This window comes from Anas platyrhynchos, chromosome 4 (assembly GCF_047663525.1).
Source record: "Anas platyrhynchos isolate ZD024472 breed Pekin duck chromosome 4, IASCAAS_PekinDuck_T2T, whole genome shotgun sequence".
NCBI classification, from domain to species: domain Eukaryota; kingdom Metazoa; phylum Chordata; class Aves; order Anseriformes; family Anatidae; genus Anas; species Anas platyrhynchos.
The window spans coordinates 73,411,533-73,434,398 of NC_092590.1; the positions used below are offsets into that span (position 1 = coordinate 73,411,533).

Below are 22,866 nucleotides of genomic sequence, written 5' to 3' on the forward strand. Positions count from 1 at the left end.
GACGCTGTGCCCAAAAACCTCGACCAGCTTCAGAGGTCCACTGTGCTCAGTGTGGCCATGTGAAATCCAGCCTGGGGCAAGAAGAAGGAGAACAGGTGCCAAGGAAACACTGGCAAGAAAATGGAAGGAGAGTTATAGAAAATTTAACAGAAAGATCCTGCTGCTGGGGTTTGATGGTCATCTGGTATGGTAGGTGAGATGGCAGGTATCTCAGAACTGTTGATGACCACTCTGTCTGTCAAGCCTGTAATTAGCCTGATTGCCTCTCATTGCTTGGGGCACTCCTAATTAATTAAAAGACCCTTAACTAAAGATCTGCAGTCACAGCAGACTTTGGCAGGTAATTTAGACCAGCTTTTGCAGGCCTGCTCTCTACACACATTCACATCACCTCCTCGGACCTGAGACTGCTATGGCTTTTGGACCAGCAGATATGGACAGATCAGCAGCTGTGCACATCACCATTGCTCTGGCAACACGGGCTGAAATTCTGCCCATTAGCTCTATGGAAAATTATAACAAAGACAGTTCTGATTAATAAAATCAGAGGCAGAAGCTGTTTTCAGCCTCAGACTTACTGACCAAAAAAACCCAACACATATGCCACAACCTCGTTGGGATCAGAGGCGGATTCTATTAATATCATTTAACAGAAGGAAGCCATAAACTGCTCAGATCAAACATACTTTTTTTATGTCAGCCCGCCTGCCATTGTGTATTGCTTTCGTTCCCAAACAATATTTGTGTGGCAAGCAGAGCTGCAGCTTGATACTTGCAGGGGTGTAGCAGCAGCTACACACTCCAAAGCATCTGCAAAGGACTGTGGGCTAACTGCATCCATATGTCCTGCACGCCTCAGATTTACACTGCCTGCAGCTCTGGTCTGCCACAGTCTACCACAGGATGGAGTATGGGGGGAAATTATATATACATACATATATGTATGAATTTCATGCTTACATTCGTGGAAAAAAATCTTTTCATTTCCTTTAAATTGTGAACAGGTGTTGTCACCTTCTTAACTCGGCTTCTATGTTACAGCTTCACGAAGGGAAAAAGAAATCTACCCGAAACAGTGAGGCTTTTGTTAGCCAGAACATGATGTATTGATAAGCGTACTGTAAAGTTTGTTATAAAATCAAATGAAACTAATAAAACCCAACAAAGATCTTGTAAAATCTGTGGACATTATACTGCATTAGCGCTGAGCTACGTTATAGATCTGGACGTGGAAGAAACAAGACAGCTGCCCGGTTCTGATGTTTTTCAGCCTTTCACACCCGTTCACCAAGTGCCGTCGGTTAAAACTCTTGATGATACGTTTTTGATCAGTCATTTCCAGGATGATAACAGCTAACACTGGCATTCACATCATCACCTCTTTCTGGAGAAAGATTTTTCAAGAACAAGTTATTACGGGCTGCAGTGACCTCAATCTAAGTGTAGAACTCATCAAAATGACTAAAATTAATGAAAATGTTTATTTTTCCAGCCATCCAGAAATAGTCATCCTTTAATTTTAGAGTTTTTCTCTCTCCTCCTTTCCTCTCCCAGGACAGTGGACACTTTCCAGGACTAAACGTGCTGCACATTGGGACAGGGAGCTTGTTAAACTCTAAGTGGGATTCCCCAAACGAGGAGGAAATGAAGCACCACTGAAATTCAGGGGATGGGAACACCTAAGTGCTTTTAGATGACTTTTAACATCCAGAGCTGTGTGCTTGTGCTGTCCCCGCACAACACCAGGCTCGGTCAGGGTGTGTGTCTTCACGCCTCAGCTAATAAACACTCGGAAGAGCCCTCGCTTGGGTGAGACAACCATTAGTCAACCATGAGTCACTTCCACTGGAAAAGGAGCTTCACTTCCAACCAAAAACTTTTTAGCTACAAATTTGCACCGAAACGTGAAAATACTCATGTTTTACGTGCCGAACATTTCATACTCCTCTAGTCAATGGGTCACTCAGCACCACAACCTGCATCTGCACCGCGTGGGCCTGCTATGCCCCCGCACCGCGCACTGGCCAGAAGGCCTCGTGCCGTCACTGCGACTGGTAGGCCTCAAGTAGTAAATTAAGGCTCCCCTTTTCTCCTCGGCTCCCAAAGGCCAAAAACAATCTGAGCTTTAATTAGCAACATAACCATTACTAAGCATCAGCGACTATGGCCAGATCCTCATCTGGTGTTAATCAGGCTGCGTATGCACAGGAGGCCACCAACGTAGATCCAGCTGCCGGATTGGGGCCTTAACAAATTAAACATGAGAACTTTGTTACTGTTTATTGTCACAAGGAATTCTTCATTTCCATATAACAACTGACTAATCATCATTAGTCATGATTATATGCCCTGTGATTGTGTTAACGGTCCCACGCTGGATGGGCTGCCTTTCGCACTTGGTGCTAAGGTAAATGTGCTAAAGCAGGATTGCTCGCTCCATACCATGCTTAGCTCAAACCACCTTGTTCTCAAATGCAAATACTGCACTTTTTTTTTTTTTTTTGTAAGTGTTGACTCATTTCAGTTTTTGCTTAGCATTAGCAGTCCCTCGGTGCACACATTGCTGACTCAATGTTGATTCACATCTTCTTGCTGAGCACATTTCTCTCTGGTCCCCGGAGTTTATTAAGACGCCAAAATCCAAACATAAATGAATTTGTCATGCTTTTCCAAGATGGCTGGTGGCACCTGACTCTAGGCTACAAATGTTTTCTCAGCTTTTGCAGTATAAATGAGTTCTGAGACACGGATTGATGACTTCATTGGAGAGCTGTAATGCAAACCATATTTTACTGTACTTGACTTTTTTTTCACTCAGTATTTTCTACTACTATGAGCAGGAAAAAAAAGCACATTAGAATAAATATTCCTTCAGACATTGCCATGAGTTTTTTCAGGATACTTACGCTGACTGTTAAGAAAAAGGTTATTTTAATGCAAATTTTTCACACATGCCTGTTATCCAAGAGAGCTGTCTCTGGACAAGTTGTAAAAAGCATAAAATAGCAGCTGGCTCAGCAGGAAAAAGCTACTTTAAAGATAAATCTTCTGATGTCAGGAAAGATTCTCACGGCAATCAACTGCAGCAGACAGACAGCAGACATTTAAGAATAAATTTGATTTGTTTGAAAACAAGATGTAGTTCAATTTCTGAACAACCCATGTGAGTGTGCTTCAGGACAAGCTGCTCTGCCTCCTGCTCTATGCATCAGGATTTTACTGATGGCTTGGCCACTCAGAGGGCCAGGCAGCAGAAAGAGAGGTATGAACTGAATGGTGATGGATTTTTCCCCCAAATCTTCCTCCAAATAAACCCAGAAAAGAGAAAAAGCAAATGTGACAGTCAGAGATACAGGACAGAAAGAAAAACACTGGAGCAGCTGTTCCTTGAACTTAAGTGTTGATCTTCTGGGATGGTGTGCTGAGATGATCTCAAGCAGTCTACAAACATCAAGTGAAGCAAGAAACCTACAGAGCAGAGACAATCCCAACTCTGCTCTTGCTACTGCTTCCTATTTCCTTTGCTACAGAAGGTAATAAGAAACATGCATGCAGATGCAAAAATAAATAAAGTCTGATCTTTCATCACTTGGTTTAGCAGTTGATGCAAGATGAAGTATTTACTGGTAGCACCTGTAGCAATAGCCCTGTGTGTTGCAACGCTGGCACACCTCGCACGATTTCACCCAGAACATTTCTGCAAGTGAAAAACCTTCTGTGTTGTGTATTAATGAAAGAGGTTATTATGCCACAGCATAAATATTTGCTAATAGTCCTTCCTACAGCTGTTCATCGACGAATTTCCCTTCAGAAAATGGCCAGACTTCTGGAACAAGTGATACTGTTATTGCAGAAAGGGATGGTGGTGGGGGTTGTCCAGCACTTCCTTGGTTTGGGTTATTTATAAGTTTCACCTACTTGGGCTAAGACTCCCCAGGGAGGTCCTGGTGGTTGCAGCATGCAATGTCTCCATCTGCCTCCAGCACCCACATCTCTGGGCTACAGCACTGATGGAGGGAAAGCCACCTGAGATGGCTGGCAGAGCATGGGACCCAGCAGATGACACACACATGGCATTGGGACAAAACATGCCCCATTCAGTACACAAGGTGGACAGTTTTCAAATAACGAGACATTCAACACTGTGCTTCTTCCTTAGGCTTCCCTTTATAGCATACTGCCAAGGAACTTGTATTGTGCAGTAAAGAAACTGCATGTTTCAACCAAGCATCTAAAAACAAAATAAAGCTACTTTTCACACCTGGAGATTACAAACCAGCTCTTCTGAATTGATTTAGCTGGAAGAAAACAAAAACGAAAACAAAACAAAAAAAGCCTCCCTTCAGTGGACAATCAAAGGCAAGATTTCATGGGCATCATTGTACAAGCAACTTTTTGGGGGAGGTACAACACATTTCTTTTGATGAGCCTGCAGATAATTCTCTGCAATAAGGAACTATTGTACTTAATAACTGTAATGCAGATTTAATACTGATTAAAGAGGAGTTCCTTTTCCAGCATCTGTAAATCTGTCTGCAGTTTAATTGGCATCCCAAATTTTGTGGTAAGCCACAAAAACTATTAAGGCTGGCTAGGAGAGGAAATTGTAGTTTTGACTTATATTGGTTATCTGCTTTTACTGGCTTACATTTCACGCAGGGGTGCACTGGAGCAGGATTCCTTGGATCTTTGGGATCTGGGTCCTGCTGTCTGAGAGGATGGAGAAAAAAGCAGTGCAGAAATCAATTGGTACCATCTGGGTTGGCAAAACCTTTGTCTGAGAAGGAAGATCAAAACCCCAAAATAAGAAAGGACTCCCTTCCAACAGAGCAGCAGGAAGATACTGAATTAGGAAGAAAAGACTTTACAAAGAGTTGTGGAGGAGGAATAGGGTGAGACTTAAGAAGCTTAGTCTCAACTCCGAGCCACAGCTCATATTTTCTGTGGTCTTGGATTAATCACTCGATCTCTCTTTGCCTTAGTTACCATCTGTAAAATCCCAGTAATCCGTCTCATCCACACTTGCAGACTGAACGTCCTCCAGCCAAACAACATGTAGGTATGTCTACCAGATGGGAAAAGGCCGACCCAAGTTTGCTCTGCTCATGCGCTGAGCTGGCTGGTTGCAAGCAAGATTTGGCACGGAAGCCACAAAGAGGCATTAGAAGAGGCTTAAACACAAATTATTACATCTCACAGAGACCAGACGTAGACAGGGGAGCTCCCCTCTGCCACATCTGGTGGCACTCATTGATATTGGTGGATCCACTAACCTATATATGGTTTTTTTTTTACGTCTCAGATTTTTGTTGTCTCTCTGTAGTACTTTAACAGAATATAAAGACTAATATGAGTTTAGATTAACAGGAGTTAAACAGCACTGAATGCAGGCAGAGAGGTTCAATGCTGCTGAATTTTAGTCTCTGCTCTCTGTAGGGCCTTGGTTAAACCTTCACCATATCCTGCTACAGTTTATATATAATATCAGGGTGATAGCTCCTCATTTGCCAGTGGTGTGGCAGAGCTCAGTTCAAAGCATGTAGCCTAACTACAAAACCTTTCAATAAGCTACTGTATGGATAACAGATATTACTGCTTAAACTCCCAGAATGTTCTCATGCCAAACTAGATTTTATTTTTTCAAGTCCCCGTGTTTAATGAATCATCTGATTCTACTCTGGATTTAATATCTTAACCACCTTGCCAGAGTCTGACACCTGCGTGGTTTATACTTGTTAGGTGTCGGCAGTAAAGCAGAATAAGAGGGCTTTTTCTCCTTTGAAGGAGTGGGAGAATGAGAGGCCATATGGTTCAAAAGGCTACTGTGCCTAATGAAGTTTGTGCTTTCCGGAGCACAAAAAAAACAGTTCCATCAATTTGATCTTCATCCTCAAAACCGACATGCGGTTGGTTTTAAAACACTGCCTCCTTCTCAAAAACCAACAAAGGACCCTTCTTGACCAAAAGCATTTTCACCAAGACGAACGCGAGCATCTGGTCAATGCATTAAATGCTTGGACCCTTTGAAAGAATAAAGTCAGCCATACCTTGTGTTTACTTGCAGACCTTGGAAAGAAAGACACTAGGGGAACATTTGTTTTCAGGGGAAATTCTTCTAATGAAAAGAAATCGTTTTGAAACATTACGCGAACACATCTGTACCAGTGGAGACAAGGGACAGAAGTAATCCATCAAAAATGCTGCAAGCAACAACAACCACACTGCGAGACAAGGCAGCGAGGTGCAAAAAGGGTAAGAAATAATGTCTTTAGCCAGCATTACAATAAGGACGCATGGAGACGAACGATAACTCAGCCCATACGTCTGCCACACATTTAGTTTAAAGTTAGCCTTTTCTTGGCAGTTGGTGATCGATATTTATTTGCATAGGGCTCAATCTCACACCCACAGAGGCTGGTGGGAGCTTACCATTTCCTTCCATAGCTTCCTGATGAGGCTCCAAATAACCAGTGTTTGTGCTCAGGGCTTTTCAGTGCCAAATATAATGAACACTATTGTTCTTGACACAATTTAATTTGATAATCCAATTTCCCTGAGCAACTGAACTGCAGTTTTTGCCTCAGTCTTTCCTGAATGCTAGTCAGCTTTTACCCTGCGCCTCCCTGCTTTGCCCTCTCATTTGTTTCTGTCGTGCTCCCAAGAACAGTCAGGGCCTTTTTTGACTCACAGATGCTGCAATGCCACTTTGCCTTGGAGTAACAAGAGCTAGTTTGGATCCTGAGCCTAACAGAAGACACAGGATGATGTGGATTAAGGACCCTGGCTACCTCTGTGTAGACCAAAAGCTTAAGGATGGTTGAAACAGCTCCTGTAGCATTCCCTTCTCCACACCAAACAGTCTAGAAGCCATGCCCAAAAGGAGTCTGCACAGACATCAGTTTTCATAGACTATTTCCACTTCACCATTTCTGCACATCGGAGGAAAGAAGGAAGGACGAACACGGGAAGGAAAGAAGTGTATGAGGAAAACCACACCACAAATCGCATGTAAGCTACAAGCTGGCTTTGGCGGCTTTGTATCACCGATGCTCCAGGAGCTGTAAAGCAAGAGGGCTCCCTCACCTAGGCATCTCTTTCCTGATAAGACATTTACATTCTGGTCTCTCTCTCATACTGGCTCTGCAGCAAAGTGCATTCTCCAAGAATCACCCTGTTATCGGGTGATAATCCTCCATCAAGCAGTGCCAAGTGTTTGCTACATGCTCTGAGTCCACAGCAGCCCTCCTACTGTGAAGGGGAAGAAGAAGTAGAAAAAAAAAAACAAAAAAAAACAGGCTAAGTGCCAACCAGCAGGCAGCTGGATGCAGCCCTAAACTGCGTCCTCACTTTTACTCTGTGAGCAGAAATGGGACTTTGTTGGTCAGATCCTGGGGTGCTGACTGGACAATAGCATGAGCAATATACCTGACTTCCCCTCTCTTTGTACCCTTTCCCTTTGCTCCAGCATGTCAAATTTCATCCTGCCCATTCCCAAGTCTTTCCCCTCGCACAGGCAAAGAGCAACGAACACATTTCTGTGGCAGCCACAGCAGAGGAATCGCCATTTATCCAGAGAATTTTCTTTGGGGGACTTTAGGAATGCTCAGCTCAACAGGTCACCCCAAAATCCCATCACCAGGCAAAGGAAGTCCTTGGAGGCCAGTCAAAAGCACAACTGGAGAATGCAGTCACCAAGCTGGCATCCAAAACTTAATCTTGTCTCCATCAAGTGGTTTTCTCAGCAGCTGAGCATCCCTGAGTAACCGGCTCTGAACCTTGTTTCAACCTAAATATTACTTTTCCTGAAGATACCATGTTTTGCAAAAGCTCAGTACATGCTGAGCTGTACCAGCTGTACCTTTTTTTTTTTATGGGTACCTTAACATTTGTTTTGAGAACTATCCTGTTCCAACGGCAAACATAAAGATCAGCGTGACCTCTCCTTATCACACAGCCTTTCCTGTGTGGAATTCACTGTGATCTGGACCCCAGTGGCTATTGCATCATTTCTGTTTATTTGTAACCTTTGGCACCGCGCAATCTTATCTGCCTGCAGCCGGCTGCAGCCGAAGATGTGCAGCACCACCGCCAGCTCTGGCAGTCCTCAAATACTAGAAAGGGCCAGCTAAGAGGGGAGGTCAGTAAATGATTAGCAGAGCAAACCTGCAGCCCTCTCCTCCCTCTGGAGCAGGTGAGGCTGGGCGTTCCTCCAGCCCTACTCACCGATCACGATGAGGGTGTAGTTCACATTGGTGCTGCCGAAGCCATTCGTGGCTTTGCAAATGTAGGTTCCCGCGTCCTCGCTCTCCACCTCCTTGATTTTCAGCCCCTGCTGAAGGATTCGGAACCTCGTCCAGCCGCTGTGGATCGTGCGCCCATCCTTCATCCACATGGTGAGAGGCGGAGGGTCGCCCTCCACCGGGCACAGGAGCTTGATGGTCCTCCCTAGCCTCACGGACTGGCGGTGGATCACTTTATCGGCAATCCTTGGGGGGCCTAAGAAAGAACAGAGAGCAGAAGAGTCGTTAGTGTTTTTGCTAATGATATGGCATTGTTTTAAAGAGCAGTCATCAGTCAAGCCACTGCACATTGGCTACTGCACAGAGATACAGGGGTAACAGGTGGCAGGGACTGTTGTAGGTTGTAGAAACAGGGACACAGGTTGTAGGAGATTTTTGGTGCTTCCCACAAATCTCTTACAAAGCCAAAAATGCAGGTGATTACAGAGGGATACATCAACAGAGATACTGGTTTGTGTGAGACCTGGGGCTACAGCTTTCCCATCAGCAGCAGCTCACGCTAATCCACAGCTCTCACCCACCAGCCTGGTTCTGATCCTCCTTTCCTTTCCCAAAACACCCACGTTTTCCTACAGTAAGAAGGAATCCTGTATACAAACTGTATTGGGTAAAAAAACTGGAGTGATTTTAAACTTAACACCAATCCTAAAGGCAAAAGTTGTAACAGTGCAGGTACTTAAAACAAAACACTGCCTCCCCCCCTCAAAAAAAAAAAAAAAAAAAAAAAAAAAAGTTATAATCCTTTCATGTAGTATGTACAGTAATTCCCTTTAATAGTCACCAGATGGGCTCTATCTGAGACCTGTAAGCCTGCAGTTGTCGGACATAAAGTGTCTGTTGGGTAAAGCTTCACCAAAGGGCACAGCATAGCTGCTAGCATTGCTTATAGTCCAAATGAGGATATTTTGATAAATTGCCTCGGCAGCCCTGCTGACTTGGCCTGATGGCCGAATGTTTGCTCTTTGCAAAAGGTGATCATTTCATGCAAAACAGAGAGTCCCTGGAATGCCACGGAGTGAACCCGCTGTTTGCCGTGCGGTAACAGGACACACTTGGATGCACCAACACACACACACAAAAAAATAAAGAAGTGATAAAAACAGCAGGAATGGTCCCGTAGCTGAATTCAACCTGAAAATGTCCTCCCAAGGCTCCAAAAAGTTGAAGCAGAGTCTCTTCTTCCTGCATCTGCATTTTCCTTAATCAGTCCATTGCACAAGTTCCCCACTCGGACTGCAATAGCAGTGCTTTTCCCAGAACACCGTCTTAATGGGTGTGATAATAAGGGCCCTGCTCTTGCATAAGGACAAAATGTTTTGCTAAGGATTGCTGATGCTAAGTTGCACCCAAACCCACAAGATGTTTGTGGGATTTGAAACCACTCCTTCGTGTTTTATTTCTATTTCTAGCGTTTTGCAGGACAGGACCCACACGGAATATTCTACAAAGCTCATATTTGCGCTTATGACTAATTCCCATTATTTCAGTGTCTGCCTGAATTTTCTCCAGTGTGACTAAGGCAGCACGTACGGTCCAGCTCACAGATGACTGCAGAGCTGCTGTCGCAGTTGCTCGTGTTGAATAGCACCCATGGATTTCGCAGCTTTGCTGGTGAGCAAAAGTGCTGCTCAAGCCGAGGAAAGAGTCATGAACTAGCTCGAAACCCATTCATTAGTTTAACTAAGAGGCTGATTAAGGCAACAGGGCTTAGTTTAGACACACACACGTTCTAGTGAGCTGCTGAAGTCCCAACATGGGGATCTTGAGAGCAATTATTCTGAAAAAGTCAGTCCCAAGGAAAGATCACACCCATTCCAGCACACCTTCTGCTGAAACCAAGGGGCACAGTTTCGGAGGTGGTGGTGCCCTCCCATACTCCAAGGGAACTGGCACAGCACCAAGAGAAATCCTGCCCAGCCAGGGCTTTCTAAGCATGGGAAATCACACTCCTGATACCAGTGTAGTGTGGGAGATCTCCAAGCAGCTCTGTGGATGGAGGAGATAATCCCGAAATCCTTTGAATGCTGATCTGACACAAGCCCTGCTGCCGAATCTTTTAAAGAGGAGATCCACTCATCAGGAGGGATTGTGTCTGCTGGCTTTGATGAAGCAGAGTTCGGTGATGCTGGATGAGGATTCAGCCCAAATGCTGCTACATTTCCTCACCTGGTGCAGCATCTTACTCAATGTAAAGCAGCCGAAGTGTCCAAACAAGTCCAAGCTTTGCTGAAATTATGTGTCGTGCCCTGGAAAGGTCCTTTCTGACTTAGAGCCCTACCAAAGCAAGTCACGCCTTATGAGCAGCTTCCTTACAATCTACTTGCAAGCCAGGATACTGCCCTGTGCACATTCAAACTGCAAAAGCAGACCTATAATTAGTGCCACGGAAAAATGCTTGGTGCGGGGCGAGCAGGGACAGCATGGAGAGAGCGCCCTCCTCCCAGCCCAGGACCTTGCCGCAGCTCCTTGAAAACCCCTTTCCTTCCGACATTCAGGTTGACTCTTGCTGAATTTTGAGACCTGGAGGAATCGGATAGTTTCCCAGTCACGTCATGAGCCCTGTTGGGGCGGGCTGCACAAGCGGCTCTCCCCATGGCACCGGAGTCGCCTCTGGATCTGTCACATGGTTGGGTCAGCGATAAGCTTGGTCCTCCTAAATGCCATTTTCCTTTGATTGACCTTTCATTCTGAGGAATTGCTGGATCGCTCTCTGTCACAGGATCTACTCGCAGACCTCCATGACATTTAGGAAAGGGTGCGTTTCTCAGAGCCTTTCTGCCTCAAAAGACAAACGCCTGCGGGGTCCTCTGCAGCCCCTTCCCCCTTCGCTAGCCCCTCCGGTGCCTTGCTCAGGATGAAGAATAAAAAATTCTCCACACATTTTTTCCTGCTGGGAACTTTTCAGAATTTTCTGTGCTTTCCAATACAGTGCAAGCCCAGGACATAGATGCTAAAACCTCACTTCTGCTCACCGGTGCTGTAAATATTCCTATTTTATTACCCATTATCTCTGTATCAGTAACTTTCCATGTCAGCACTACCCTCTGTCTGCAATCAGTGCCTTCGCACGTGCCAGAGGCTTCAGGGCCCCTGGCAAGCCCACGATAGCCAGACCTCCTGGAGGTGGTTCCAGCAGAATCAAATGTTGATACCATCATGGCTCTCTGTCTCTCTTTCTAATGCACAGGCATCTCCTGGGTCCTATTTCACTACATATCTCTGCAGCCCTGCCTTGGGACTGCACCAGGGACGGATGAAAGCTTTTCAAGTCAAGACACCCTCTGGCACACCTCGCCGCTCCGTGCTGGCAGTATTTCGAGGGAAAGGGAAGTGTATTTTGCAGAAAGGCTCCTCTGCAGCACCCCCTGTGCTGTATGACGTCCCGTGGAAATCCCTCAGCATGCAGGCAGAAAAGTTTGCCCCCTCTGAGTCTGTGCATTACACTGCCCGGATCCTCCTTGAACCTAATTTCTGGGGTTGCTCTCTGGCAGCTCCACCTTCTGCTAAATGAAGTGGGTCAAAAGATGTAGCAGGAAGATGCTGAGCACCGCACCACGGGCCCTGAAGGGAGCTCCCCACCCGGCAGAGCTGCCCCATGACATGCCAGGGGGTTGCCAATAGCTGCCAGCTCTCCCGTGGTGTTGATTTGGGGACATTCCTCGGAGGCTGCTTCGTGTGGGGCTGGGACACACGTGTGCTCACAGCTGAGCGCGGTGGCATGGCAGCGGAGCCCAGGGAGCAGCTCAGGGCCTTCCAGGCTGGATGCATTTCTACAGCTGCTCTGAGAGGCCAAGTCCCAGGAAAGCACCTGCTGCTTCACCTACAGCTGCCAGCGAGGTAAAAACTGGCTGAGCTCCGGGTGCTGCCAACTTCCCATCCCTTGTTGCTGCTGGTTTCTGCCCCGCACTCAAAAGCTGACTTACAAAGAGGAGGCAATTACCCCTCAAGCAGCCAGGGTCACAGTTTCAGCCATCCTAGACCCCAGATTTGGATTGTACAGAAGCAGAAGTGTATTTTGGGATTGATCCCCTATCGCTACATGCTGTAGTGCTGGTTCCACCTTGTTTGTGGGTTGTGCATTAGGGCACAACAAGGGTTGGATAGCAACGTTGTAAGGGGGGACTGTTTCAAAACCTGAAAGCACGTTGTTAAACCATATTATGAAAATCTGCAATGCAGACATCTACCAACACAGATTTTTAATGCCAATATATACCATTTTTCCAGTTCAGTCCCTCTATCCTCATTCTAGGTATTTGGGGGATCCAATTGCCATGTCCCAGGGCCCATGGGTGAAGGCACAGCACGGGGTCCCTTCAAGACAGAGCAGAGGAGAGCAGTGCATGTGGGTCCTGGTTGGAAAACCTGGGAAAAGAGTTCCTACTCCATACCCCCCTCACTTCTTAGCCACTGGGCAGTGCTTTTTGAAAAATTTGCTCGTGTAAGCGCTCAGAATCTGCTACCTCTGATGCTCCTGGAGACAGAGAGAACATCAGGCAGCATTTTGCCATGGGATATGGGAGAAGAGGCCACAACCAAGCCCCCAGGTAGGTATTTCACTAAAATCGCGGGTACAGATTTTTTGTACATTTTTATAGTTGACAGGGAGAGAAAACAACCCCCGTTTCTTGTTCCTTGCAATTTTCCATTATGCAGAGGCAGCTTGCTATGGCTCCAGGGCGCCGCTGAGAAACACCCTCTAAGCCAAGCCCCACTGGAGAGGGCGAGCTGACTTCAGAGCCTGCGAGAACAGAAGGAGCTAGTGCAATAAATTAAGCCCTACCTCGACACGAACCCAGCGGGGGCTGGTTTCCTTCAGTCCCCCTTGTCCTCAGCCCAGCAGTTCGGCAGAATCATTTCTTAATATTTTGGCTGAGGGGGAAGGGTGGGGTTTGACATCCGTGGATGTGACTTGGGAAGAAGTGACAGGAATGCAGCTGCCTCCCCCCGCGCCTGGTTGTTATTCTTTCTCCAAATACAACCTAAATATAACTTTGCCCCATACCATTCAAATCATTTTAGTTACTAGAAGGGATCATGCCTGGAGTTCCAAGGGCCAGGGTGCAATCAGGCTTAAAATATAATTTAAACAATCCAGATCCTACATTTTCCACCAAGTTGTTTTCCTGCTTTTAGTTTCCCCATCTGCAAATGCATATAACTACACCCAGAAAGAAACCAACAACCCCAGCCAGATGCCAAGTTTTCTGTTCAGGATCATATAAGCTCAGTCAAACATTAACGAGGAAATGCTGTGATCACCTCATTTGTTTTAAATATTTCTGCTCATATACGTGCAGACAAGTGTGCAGATTTATTTGCCTCATTTACGAATACAAGCAACTGGAATCTCCATTCTGTTCCATTATATAAAAGACAGATCCTACACCTGTCTTACTGAACAGCTGGGCAATTTTCAATTTATATCCTGCGATTCTGCTAGCCACTATCCTATACCATGGAAAAGCCCCACTTGCTGCTCTGCTGCTGACGCTGCTGTCCAAGCATTCCTGCTCTTCCTCCCCCCAGTGCCTTGGAGGGGTTGGTGGTTCCCACTTCTCAGCAAAAGGGGCTACGTAAAACCCCAAAGAGCCTCTCTGCTTTAGCATGTAGCTATTTCCGGGAAGCAGCAAAAACAATTTCTAGAAGTGTATTTAAAACACAACGGTGGAATAGACCGGAGCTTCCTGTCCACATTTCTCACAGTCAAAAACACACACACATGTAATTATATTTTCCTGGACTGCATCGCAAAGTTCATGCACTCGTTCGACTCATACATGCAGTAAACATGATTTATAGCTCTGTGTGAAAAGCCTCTAGATATATGGTGTTTTGATAGTGACTCGAACCTCGCGCTATAATTTAGTAACACCTAGCAGTGAAAGCTAAATGATTTCCCACTCCACATTCCTAACTTTCCATGAACCCCTTTTACTGCTAACCTGGGGAGGAGACACTGCTCCTACAATTGTTTGGACTTAGCCTTGTTACTCCTCGAACTAAACTGCACACGGGCTTCAAGCTTCACATATGGTGAACACACCAGCACTGACCCATGTCCTATGAGACCATTTGCCATGATACAGTTCAAAGTGAACTTTATTAACACATTAAACATAATTACAAAGAGGAAATTCCAAGGAAGGTCAACCAGCCCGGACAGTTTCTTGGAATGGAAAGTAATTTATAATATCCACATACTGTATTGTAAAGTTTATAAAGAAGTCAAATAAGTTTTAAGGGCCCCATGGGTTATGTATATTTTATTATTTAATACCAAACACATTCACTTTCCATGAAGATAAGATTTCTTTTGAAGTGCTGTGTTAGCAAATTAGCGAAGTCATTTACCATGAAGCACCCAAACAACCCACCAATGCACGCAAGGAATTGACATCAGGGACTGTGGTACCACAGACAACACGTGTCCTACGCGGAGGATAGAGCAAAACACTGAAATCTTTCATTATGACAGTGAGATGAAGGGGTTGGACCATGGCTGCTAAGCAAAGCACTCATTTGGTGTGAGCCCGATCTCTTACATCAGCGCTTGATGCAACATTTGGCCTCCGCTGCACTCATCACTGTCAAAGCCGATCCCCCAAAGCCCTTAGTGCAAGGGTGGCTCGCACCAAAGTCGATTTCTGTCACCTCTCCCACGCTTCAGAATTAGCATGGATGGTCGGAAAGGACCATCTAGGAGCCAAGTTTTAAGCTTGCTTCCTGAGTTGGTTAATTTGGGGAATCCACTGCCAGAAAGCTGGGCTGGACAACTCTGCTCGGAGCAGGAGTTTAACCCATTCGACAGCAATTCTACCACCTCTGCAAGAACAGCATGAGGATTGTACACTCTTACCCTCTTTGCACGTCATTATTACCTTTATTCACATTGCCATCCAAGCTGTAAGCTGGGCCGAGGCCTCACTACACCCTGGGGGCTGGACAAACACCTACCAAAAAGCAAGTCCCAGGGGAAAGGTTTACACGCAACCATGGCAAGAGTTTTAATTAACATGAGTAGGTGTTCCTCAAAGGCGTGTGTTGGCTTTCTGCACACACTGGGAAGCCAGGACCCAGAGAGTAGAACTGATAAAAATGTTTTTTGACAGAGATAAAAGGATGAATGCTTTGCCCATGTATACCAATAACTATTGCAATAAGCAGTTCAAAGGAACGGTGAATCCCAACACCTTTTCGTATTTTCAAAACAAAACCGTCTGCGTTTCCAAAAGGCATGCGGTAGCCAAGGAAAGGGGGTCAGCGTAGGGTAACTGGGCCACATGCTTTGGTATGTGACATAAAGAGATCAGATTAGATGAGCTAATGGGTCCCTCTTGGCTTGAAAACATAGGCGCCCACAGACAAAAACAATGCTTATCAAAAACAATCAGGAGATTAAAGAAAAAAAACAACAGCATCTCTGCAGAACAAAGGCTCTTAGAGAGGAACACAAAAACACCACAAGTATTTGCTGACCGGCCCTGATGAATGGTCAGGCTCAGCTTTGGGAATAGAGGACTGCTCCCAAGAGCGAGGTCTAAGCTTGGGGTGCACGGCTGAGCCCAGCAACATGATGGAGAAAACAGCTTTGCAGATCCGTTTTATGGCAAGTAAAGTGGCATATTTGCTCTTTCCTCCCTACCTCTGTGGCAGGAGCTGCTTTCCTGGAGAAATGGATATTTATTGATAGCACAAGAACTGCTTGCCATATTTTTACATCAGTAATAACTGGCCCCTTGGGTGAAGGCTGCCAGTAAATTTCCTCCTCTAGATGGTCCAAAAATAAGAAAAAATAGAATATTTGGGAACATGTTCCATTTAATTAAGTGCCCTGCATACACATTTCACTGAGATTTAATAAAATAGTTATTGTATGTTAAACAATTGGCACTTGATTATTGCATAGATTTATTATAGTTCAACAACAGTAGATGAGATACGTATCTCTTACATGGGTTTTAAATCCTTTGAGCATATGTTTTCAATAATCAGTTGGTATTTATTTAACATGAAATTACCATCTTATTAAATTAAATGTGCACGGGTGACATTCAATTTCAAGTGTTGCTGAATATTTTTTCAGCAGCAAAAAATAGTAACCTTATCCCTTAGGTTTTGAGGTAGCAAATGCAGAGGAGAGTTAGGATTACTTCAAATTACTTTTGAAGAAACAGACTTCACATGTTAGAAGTTTTCTCTTCTAGCGTGGAAGAAAAGATATTATTTATAGTTTCTTAAGTGCTGCCAGTGGGCTTAGCCTGGGCCAAAAGAAAGGACTAATATTTTTACTCAGAGGCTGAAATTGTATTGACGGTGCACTCCAGGTATGCAGTACGGTGAATAACCAGAAAACTTTCTGTGAAAGTATGACAAGCTGTATCAGTGCTCATACCCCCACAATTTATTTCTTTCATTCCCACTCAAGAAGGCAAGCCCATCTGAATAGTGACATTCTTAATTTGCCTTTTCTGAAAAAAAAAAAAATTAATAATAATAATAAAAAAAATCATTAAACATGTTTTTAAGTTTCTGAAATGAAAAGGCTTTTTTTAGCCTCCTGTTTCCAGGCAGGACAACCCCCCTGATGCTGGAAGTAAGGCAGACGTCCTCTGGGCTGAGTGAGGCAGTAGGATCCTGAACCCAGGTGAAAATCCTGCCCAATAGCCCCAACCTGCTCTCCCCAAACCGAACCCAGACCCCCAGAGCCTCCACCACAAAGTGCTGCCAGCACAAGGCGTTTGTTTGCTTCCCATACTCTCTGGGAAACAATCCAGTCAGGCAGCCCTGAATTAGCTTCTGGGGTTAATCTACCCCAAATTCAACATAAATGCTATTGCACTCCTCCCTTCCAACTGCTTCCAACCATGCAAATCCTGCTTCACGAGCCCAGTGCGTTTCCCAGCCAAATCGCCTACCATCTCCAAGACTTTCAGCAAAACAAACCAGACACTCTGCAAAGCTCAGTTTAATTCACATATTTTGTAACAAAACTCCCCTTCAAGCCACCAGTTGCAATCGTGCTCCAAAACCCAGGGCTTCAAAGAAAGTCATTTACTACGGAGCCTACAAAACAATCTGTTCCCTTTTTTTTTTGTCCCGTTCTTTGTCCCCTTGCTGTCACACAGCACCCAGATTCACCTATCCTTTTTATTTGAATGGCTCCTCAAAAATAGGATGCCCAGGTTCACGTTTGCTGACACAGATTCCCCTTGAGCTTTGGTAGTCAATATTTAACCCAGGCTAAGCACAGAGCAAGGTTTAATAAGTAATTAGCCATTTCCCTTATAGACAGATGTTTGTGTGAGAGCCTTACAAGCAGGAAATTGTAAGTGTCATTGTTTATGTCTGCAGGGAAACAGAAACCACGATGGTTGACTCCGTGCCATATTCGGGAATGATGTGAGCAACAATCTGCAAATAGCAGGTTTGTCTTCCTGCTAGTCCGCAGTGGCGAGTCCTTGGCCATGCACTGACACAGGGGCCTTTTTCATTTGTATCCCAAAATTTGGTTTCCCTTAAAATATTCTTTAAAATCTTAAAAAAAAAAATAATCTCAAAGGGATGAAATTGAAGAAGAAATGATACTCCTCCACCCAATGCTGGTACCCATCAGCCGTTCCTAATAGCCATGGTGGAAAACACAAACTAAAGACTCAGATTAAAAAAAAATAATAATAATAAATAAAAAGGTCTTGAACACGAACTGTGAACAGGAGACCGTGCCAAAACATCCACAAGCCGCTTGCTGTTGGGAAATCAGTGGCAGTGCCCTACATGGTGAGGCTGCTCTCAGCCCGCAGTTTGCTCTGTCCTCATCAGTGGGGGCTTCTAAGTTTGGCCACCACAAAATCGCGGTAACAACTGTTTGTTGGTGACCACAAAGAGATAAACACCATGGTATTTAAAAACTGAAGATATTTTTGGAGGCTTTTCTAAAACAGAAAGCACTTCTAGCTCAATGGCTGCAGAGCAGACAGGATGGGCGTGCTTTGCAGAAAAGGTTTTCTGTCATAAACTGAATTTCTTGTCAAGAACCAAGATTTTGCCCAGATTTGTCTTTTAATATTTGCATTTTTCAGCTTGATAAAACATTTGCTTTTGAGTTTTGGTGAATTGCAATGAAACATATATGAACATAAGTCTGAATTTTGAAAGTGTACAGATGAGTGATCTTTTTTTCAGGGGACTACTGTATCACTAAAATAGGAAAAGTTTTGATTTGGGACAAGAATAAATGAATTAAAATAAATTAAAAATAGAAAGGGTGGAAATATATATAAATACATATATATAAACTTGTCTTACTCCAAAAGAAAACTGAGAAAATCCTCACCTTGCTCCAGAAGAAAAAGTAAACCAAAGCTGACATTCCACCATCTTCTAAGACAACACCAATTTGAAATTCTGCCTTTAACCATTCATAGTTCCTCTCCAGATTGTACCCTCCTCATAAGGGCCTACCTTACTGTGCCTACATCCGCATTTTATTTTGGAACAGGAGTGTGTGTTAAAGTGAACTTTTCCATCATTCCCACCAAGTATAGCTTGGCTCATGTCACAGAGCACTTTTGAAGCACACAGACTGAACTGCTTTTGTATGAAATTAAAATTCAAGATGTTCATACGGCCATGTAGTCCATAGGACTAGTCCAGGGCTACTTTGAAGTGACACAGCCCCCTGAAAACGGGGTGTCAGGTGCTGAGCACCAGATGCTTTGCTTTACTGATCCCATCTTAACAATTCTCAGCATTTGCTAACGCAGACAGCAGCATTTGCTAGCTGGTAAAACAAGAGTTCCTGGTAAAACAAAAGCAGAAGCTGTGCTCTTGGGTTTCCGTTAATGAAAGCTCAGTCTACATGACCAGACTGGAGCTAATCCAGGATAAACTCCCTAAACGCCTGGAGTGTGAACATCACCTCCTCAGCACCAAATATTTCATTTTCAAGATCTGCTCCTGCTGTGCCATTCTGCGAGTTAACATAGTCATGCCTGCACATCTCTTCCAGGAGGGGAAAAGGCTTAAATGGAATTTAAAAAGAAAGTGTTCACGTAGGTTGATTCAGTGCAAACATACATTTAAACTCAAGAGATGCCAAGTGTCTCACATATGAAAACAAGGAGTCCATCAATGATTTTTTATAGCATTCACATCTGGTTCCTGCTCCAGACACTAAGACACAGGCTAGCTGATGCAAAACCTTGGTACCCGCAGGAGCAAGGACTTTGTAACACATGAAGCCTTCATCCCTATAGGATATTGTATTATCAGGTCTCATCTCCATACCCAAAAAAAGCAGGTAACCCTTTCTTCAAATGGATCGATGCCAGTTTGGTGCCACAGCAGTGTTAAAACACATGACAACACCTGCCCAAGTCCAGGCACAAGCAACCCCCTTGCTGTTAAAACTCAGTTTATCTCAGCACAGCCATGGTTTGGGCCTAGTAGTGGCAGATGCTTTTCTGGACAGCTGCAGGGCTGTTCAGCTTCAGACAAAATCAGTGCATTTCACCTGGTGTGTCTGAAACTCTGCCACACCTTGGCACTCAAAAGCTGCTTCACATCATCGGGTTGAAGGTGCTTTTCCTACACATCAGCGTGGCACATCACAGGATGAGCAGCATTACCAAAACAGCACCTAACAGTGGGTATATTCTGCCTAAATCGAAATGCTAAAACTAAAAATTTGGAATATAAACCCATTTAAATTCCCCATGCTACCCGCAGGATTTGGAAATATATTTCCTTCGCAGAACATCCCATACGGCTAACCTGTTATCTCTATAAATCTGCATGAGTAGAAAGATGCTGCTAATTATTATCTGCTATCCAATTAAGTGCCAATGCCGTGTTATTAGCTCAGCCCATGTCTGTCAGTGCTTTCCTCAGGCTGCCCCAACATCAGCAGCTCCTGCGCGTGCGGGAGTTTTGCCGACATCGATTGCTCTGCAATGCAAATTACACGTAGAGCTGGCGGGCTGCGCGCTGGCACGTAACGCCGCATCCATCAGGTAGATAGAGCTGCGCTGGAATATCAATCAGCGAGCGCTCCAATTACCTCACAGTCTGGTAATGTCGGGTCCCCGCTGCCCTCCTGCAAGCGTGCGCGGGGGAGAAGCCTGGAGAGGCTAGGAGCTATCTGGGAAAAGCTGTGCATGGAGAAATAAGTCTCAGAGCTGCACGATCCCCCTTCGTGCCCGTGTGTGTGCTGACACGCACATCACATCGGCTGTCAGCAGGAATTGCCACAGTCCTTCCCAGCTGATGCACATCAGAGCAAAGTCCCCATTCAGGGGAAGATTTTTGACTCTCTCTGTTCACAGAAATACGAGTTTTGGCTGTTCCAGCGACTTGGATTTGCTCTTGAGGGAGGCCACCTGGGAAATCCCTGCTGTGCTGTGTGCTGGCACCTCTGTGAGGAGTCAGGGGGTCAAAGCCCAAGGTCAGACAAAACAGGACCCCTTGCCCTACCTGGAGGAATCAGCACTTTCCTAAACAGTTGCAAATCTTCTCATCTGCATTGCATGTAAATTTCAATCCCTTCCCAGTGGCTGTGCCATGGTAATCTGCAATCTGATTACGGCAAAACCCCGTTGGAAAACTCGACGATAAAAGACGGATATCTGTAAAATCGATTTGCTGTATTGAACAGTGCCGCACAACCGTTCAGATCAAAGAACCTCAAGCAAATACCGACAAATAAAGGGTTGTGTAAAATGTTTTTTATCTCATAATGGGTTTGACTATCTGACAAAAGACAAAATTCCCTTTTGAAGGGAGAACCAGGGCTCTGTTTTATGGACTAAGGAAGAACAGGCAGCGTAAAGCAGTTCGTCATCTAAGGCTATGCCATAAAGTGAGAGGGCACAATAGGCTCACAGCTTACCTGCAGGACCTCAGACTGAGCCAGTGGTCTCAGCTTTTCCTCCAGAAGGCACAGCAGGAGCAATGCAAGCAAGGAGTGGTTGGCTGACATATTTGGCATTTGGTATTTATCGTGATAAGAAGCAATAATCATTCATAGGGCCGAGCAAAATGCCCCAACTTTTGGTACCGAGCTCTGGGCTAAAATGGGCCAAGCAACAGAGGTGGCAGCTCTGGCCCACCGGGAACAGCCTGAGCTCCGTGATTGCTAAGTGCGGTGGTTCTTAGCTTTAAAAACAGTGGGAAATTGATAACACTTATAAAAATAACATATTTTGGCGTGATCTCACTCTCATATCATTTTTCTGCAGTGAGTAGAAAGGAAGCCAAAGCCTCCTTCATGTAACCCACCAAAAGACAGAGAGAAATATTAAATGAAATGTGAGCAGAGGCCAAACTAACTCCTGTGTTTCATACATTGAGGGGAATTTGCCAGCATTTATAATTTTATTTTTTAAATCTCGTGTGATATTAGGTCCTTGTTTCTTACTGCCTCTTTTCTGAGAGCATAATTACGAAGGAGAATCTCCTGTTTATTTGAATGTGAAAGGAAATTTGTGACCTTTGTGATTGTGGAGAATCACTAAATGCTCTAAAAACAGGAAACAAATAAATAAAATCCAGTATGTTGCAACATTCAGGATATTTAAGCCCCAGTACTGGTTTTCTGGGGTCTGACCCAGGAGTGTTGAACACGCAGGATTAGTAACGTGAGTGCTTCCCACGGATGCATCCCATGCAATTTATTTAAGCATCTTTATGACACGCATAAAAAAAAAATCACTGGTTATGGGATCCAATAGCTGTAGGACCTAATATAGCTTATGCTCCACTTAATATAGATGAAATTATAAGCAGGTGCCTCTCCTAGGGAAACTGGTGTGCTACAGCCAACAGGAAGCTGGCCCATGTCCCCAGATGTTTGCCATTATGGGAAAGCGGGGAGAAAGAGGGACGTTAGGGTCAATAAAACCATGTTGCAGCACCTACAATCCAAGAGGGACTCCAGTAGCTCAGTTCTGCCATTGATAAAAGTTTTACAAGACCTCTGCTCCAAACAGCCTTGAAATCAAAGGTCTATTTACTTAGCCTTTGCTTGCCGGGCTTTAGGATAGTGCAGGGAAGATCAAAGCAGAGGCCTCATTTAACACGTCCAAGTACACAACCAGCAAGTCTGTTTATGTTGGATTCCTACACGCTGAGTGTGCCGCTGTCTGTCAACGCTTCAGGCTCATTTTCGGCAATATTGGGTGAGGGGGGAAATATTCAGAAGTGCCCCACAGATTTTGGTCCTGCTGAAACAGAAGTGGAAGTCAGAACAGGGACTTTCACTGTGACTGCTGAGGTCAAAAACGAGCTCCTTGAAGGAAAAAAGAAGTAAACCTATGGAGCTTTAGGTTAGATGTTAGGAAGAATTTCTTTACTGAAAGGGTTGTGAGGCACTGGAACGGGCTGCCCAGGGAGGTGGTGGAGTCACCATCCCTGGAAGTCTTCAAAAGACGTTTAGATGTAGAGCTTAGGGATATGGTTTAGTGGGGACTGTTAGTGTTAGGTTAGAGGTTGGACTCGATGATCTTGAGGTCTCTTCCAACCTAGAAATTCTGTGATTCTGTGATTCTGTCTCTGCTATACCACTAAA

General features: G+C 44.8%; 1 protein-coding gene across 2 annotated transcripts in view; it reads right to left on the reverse strand.

Annotated features, from left to right (window-relative positions):
• FGFRL1 (fibroblast growth factor receptor like 1) overlaps window positions 1–22,866 on the reverse strand; it is a 169,035-nt gene that overhangs the window by 82,462 nt on the left and 63,707 nt on the right. For both annotated transcript variants that reach the window (XM_027455723.3, XM_038177879.2), the window contains exon 3: window positions 8,224–8,496. In XM_027455723.3, coding sequence (XP_027311524.1) covers window positions 8,224–8,496 — 273 coding nt within the window. The remainder of the gene's footprint in view (window positions 1–8,223; window positions 8,497–22,866) is intronic.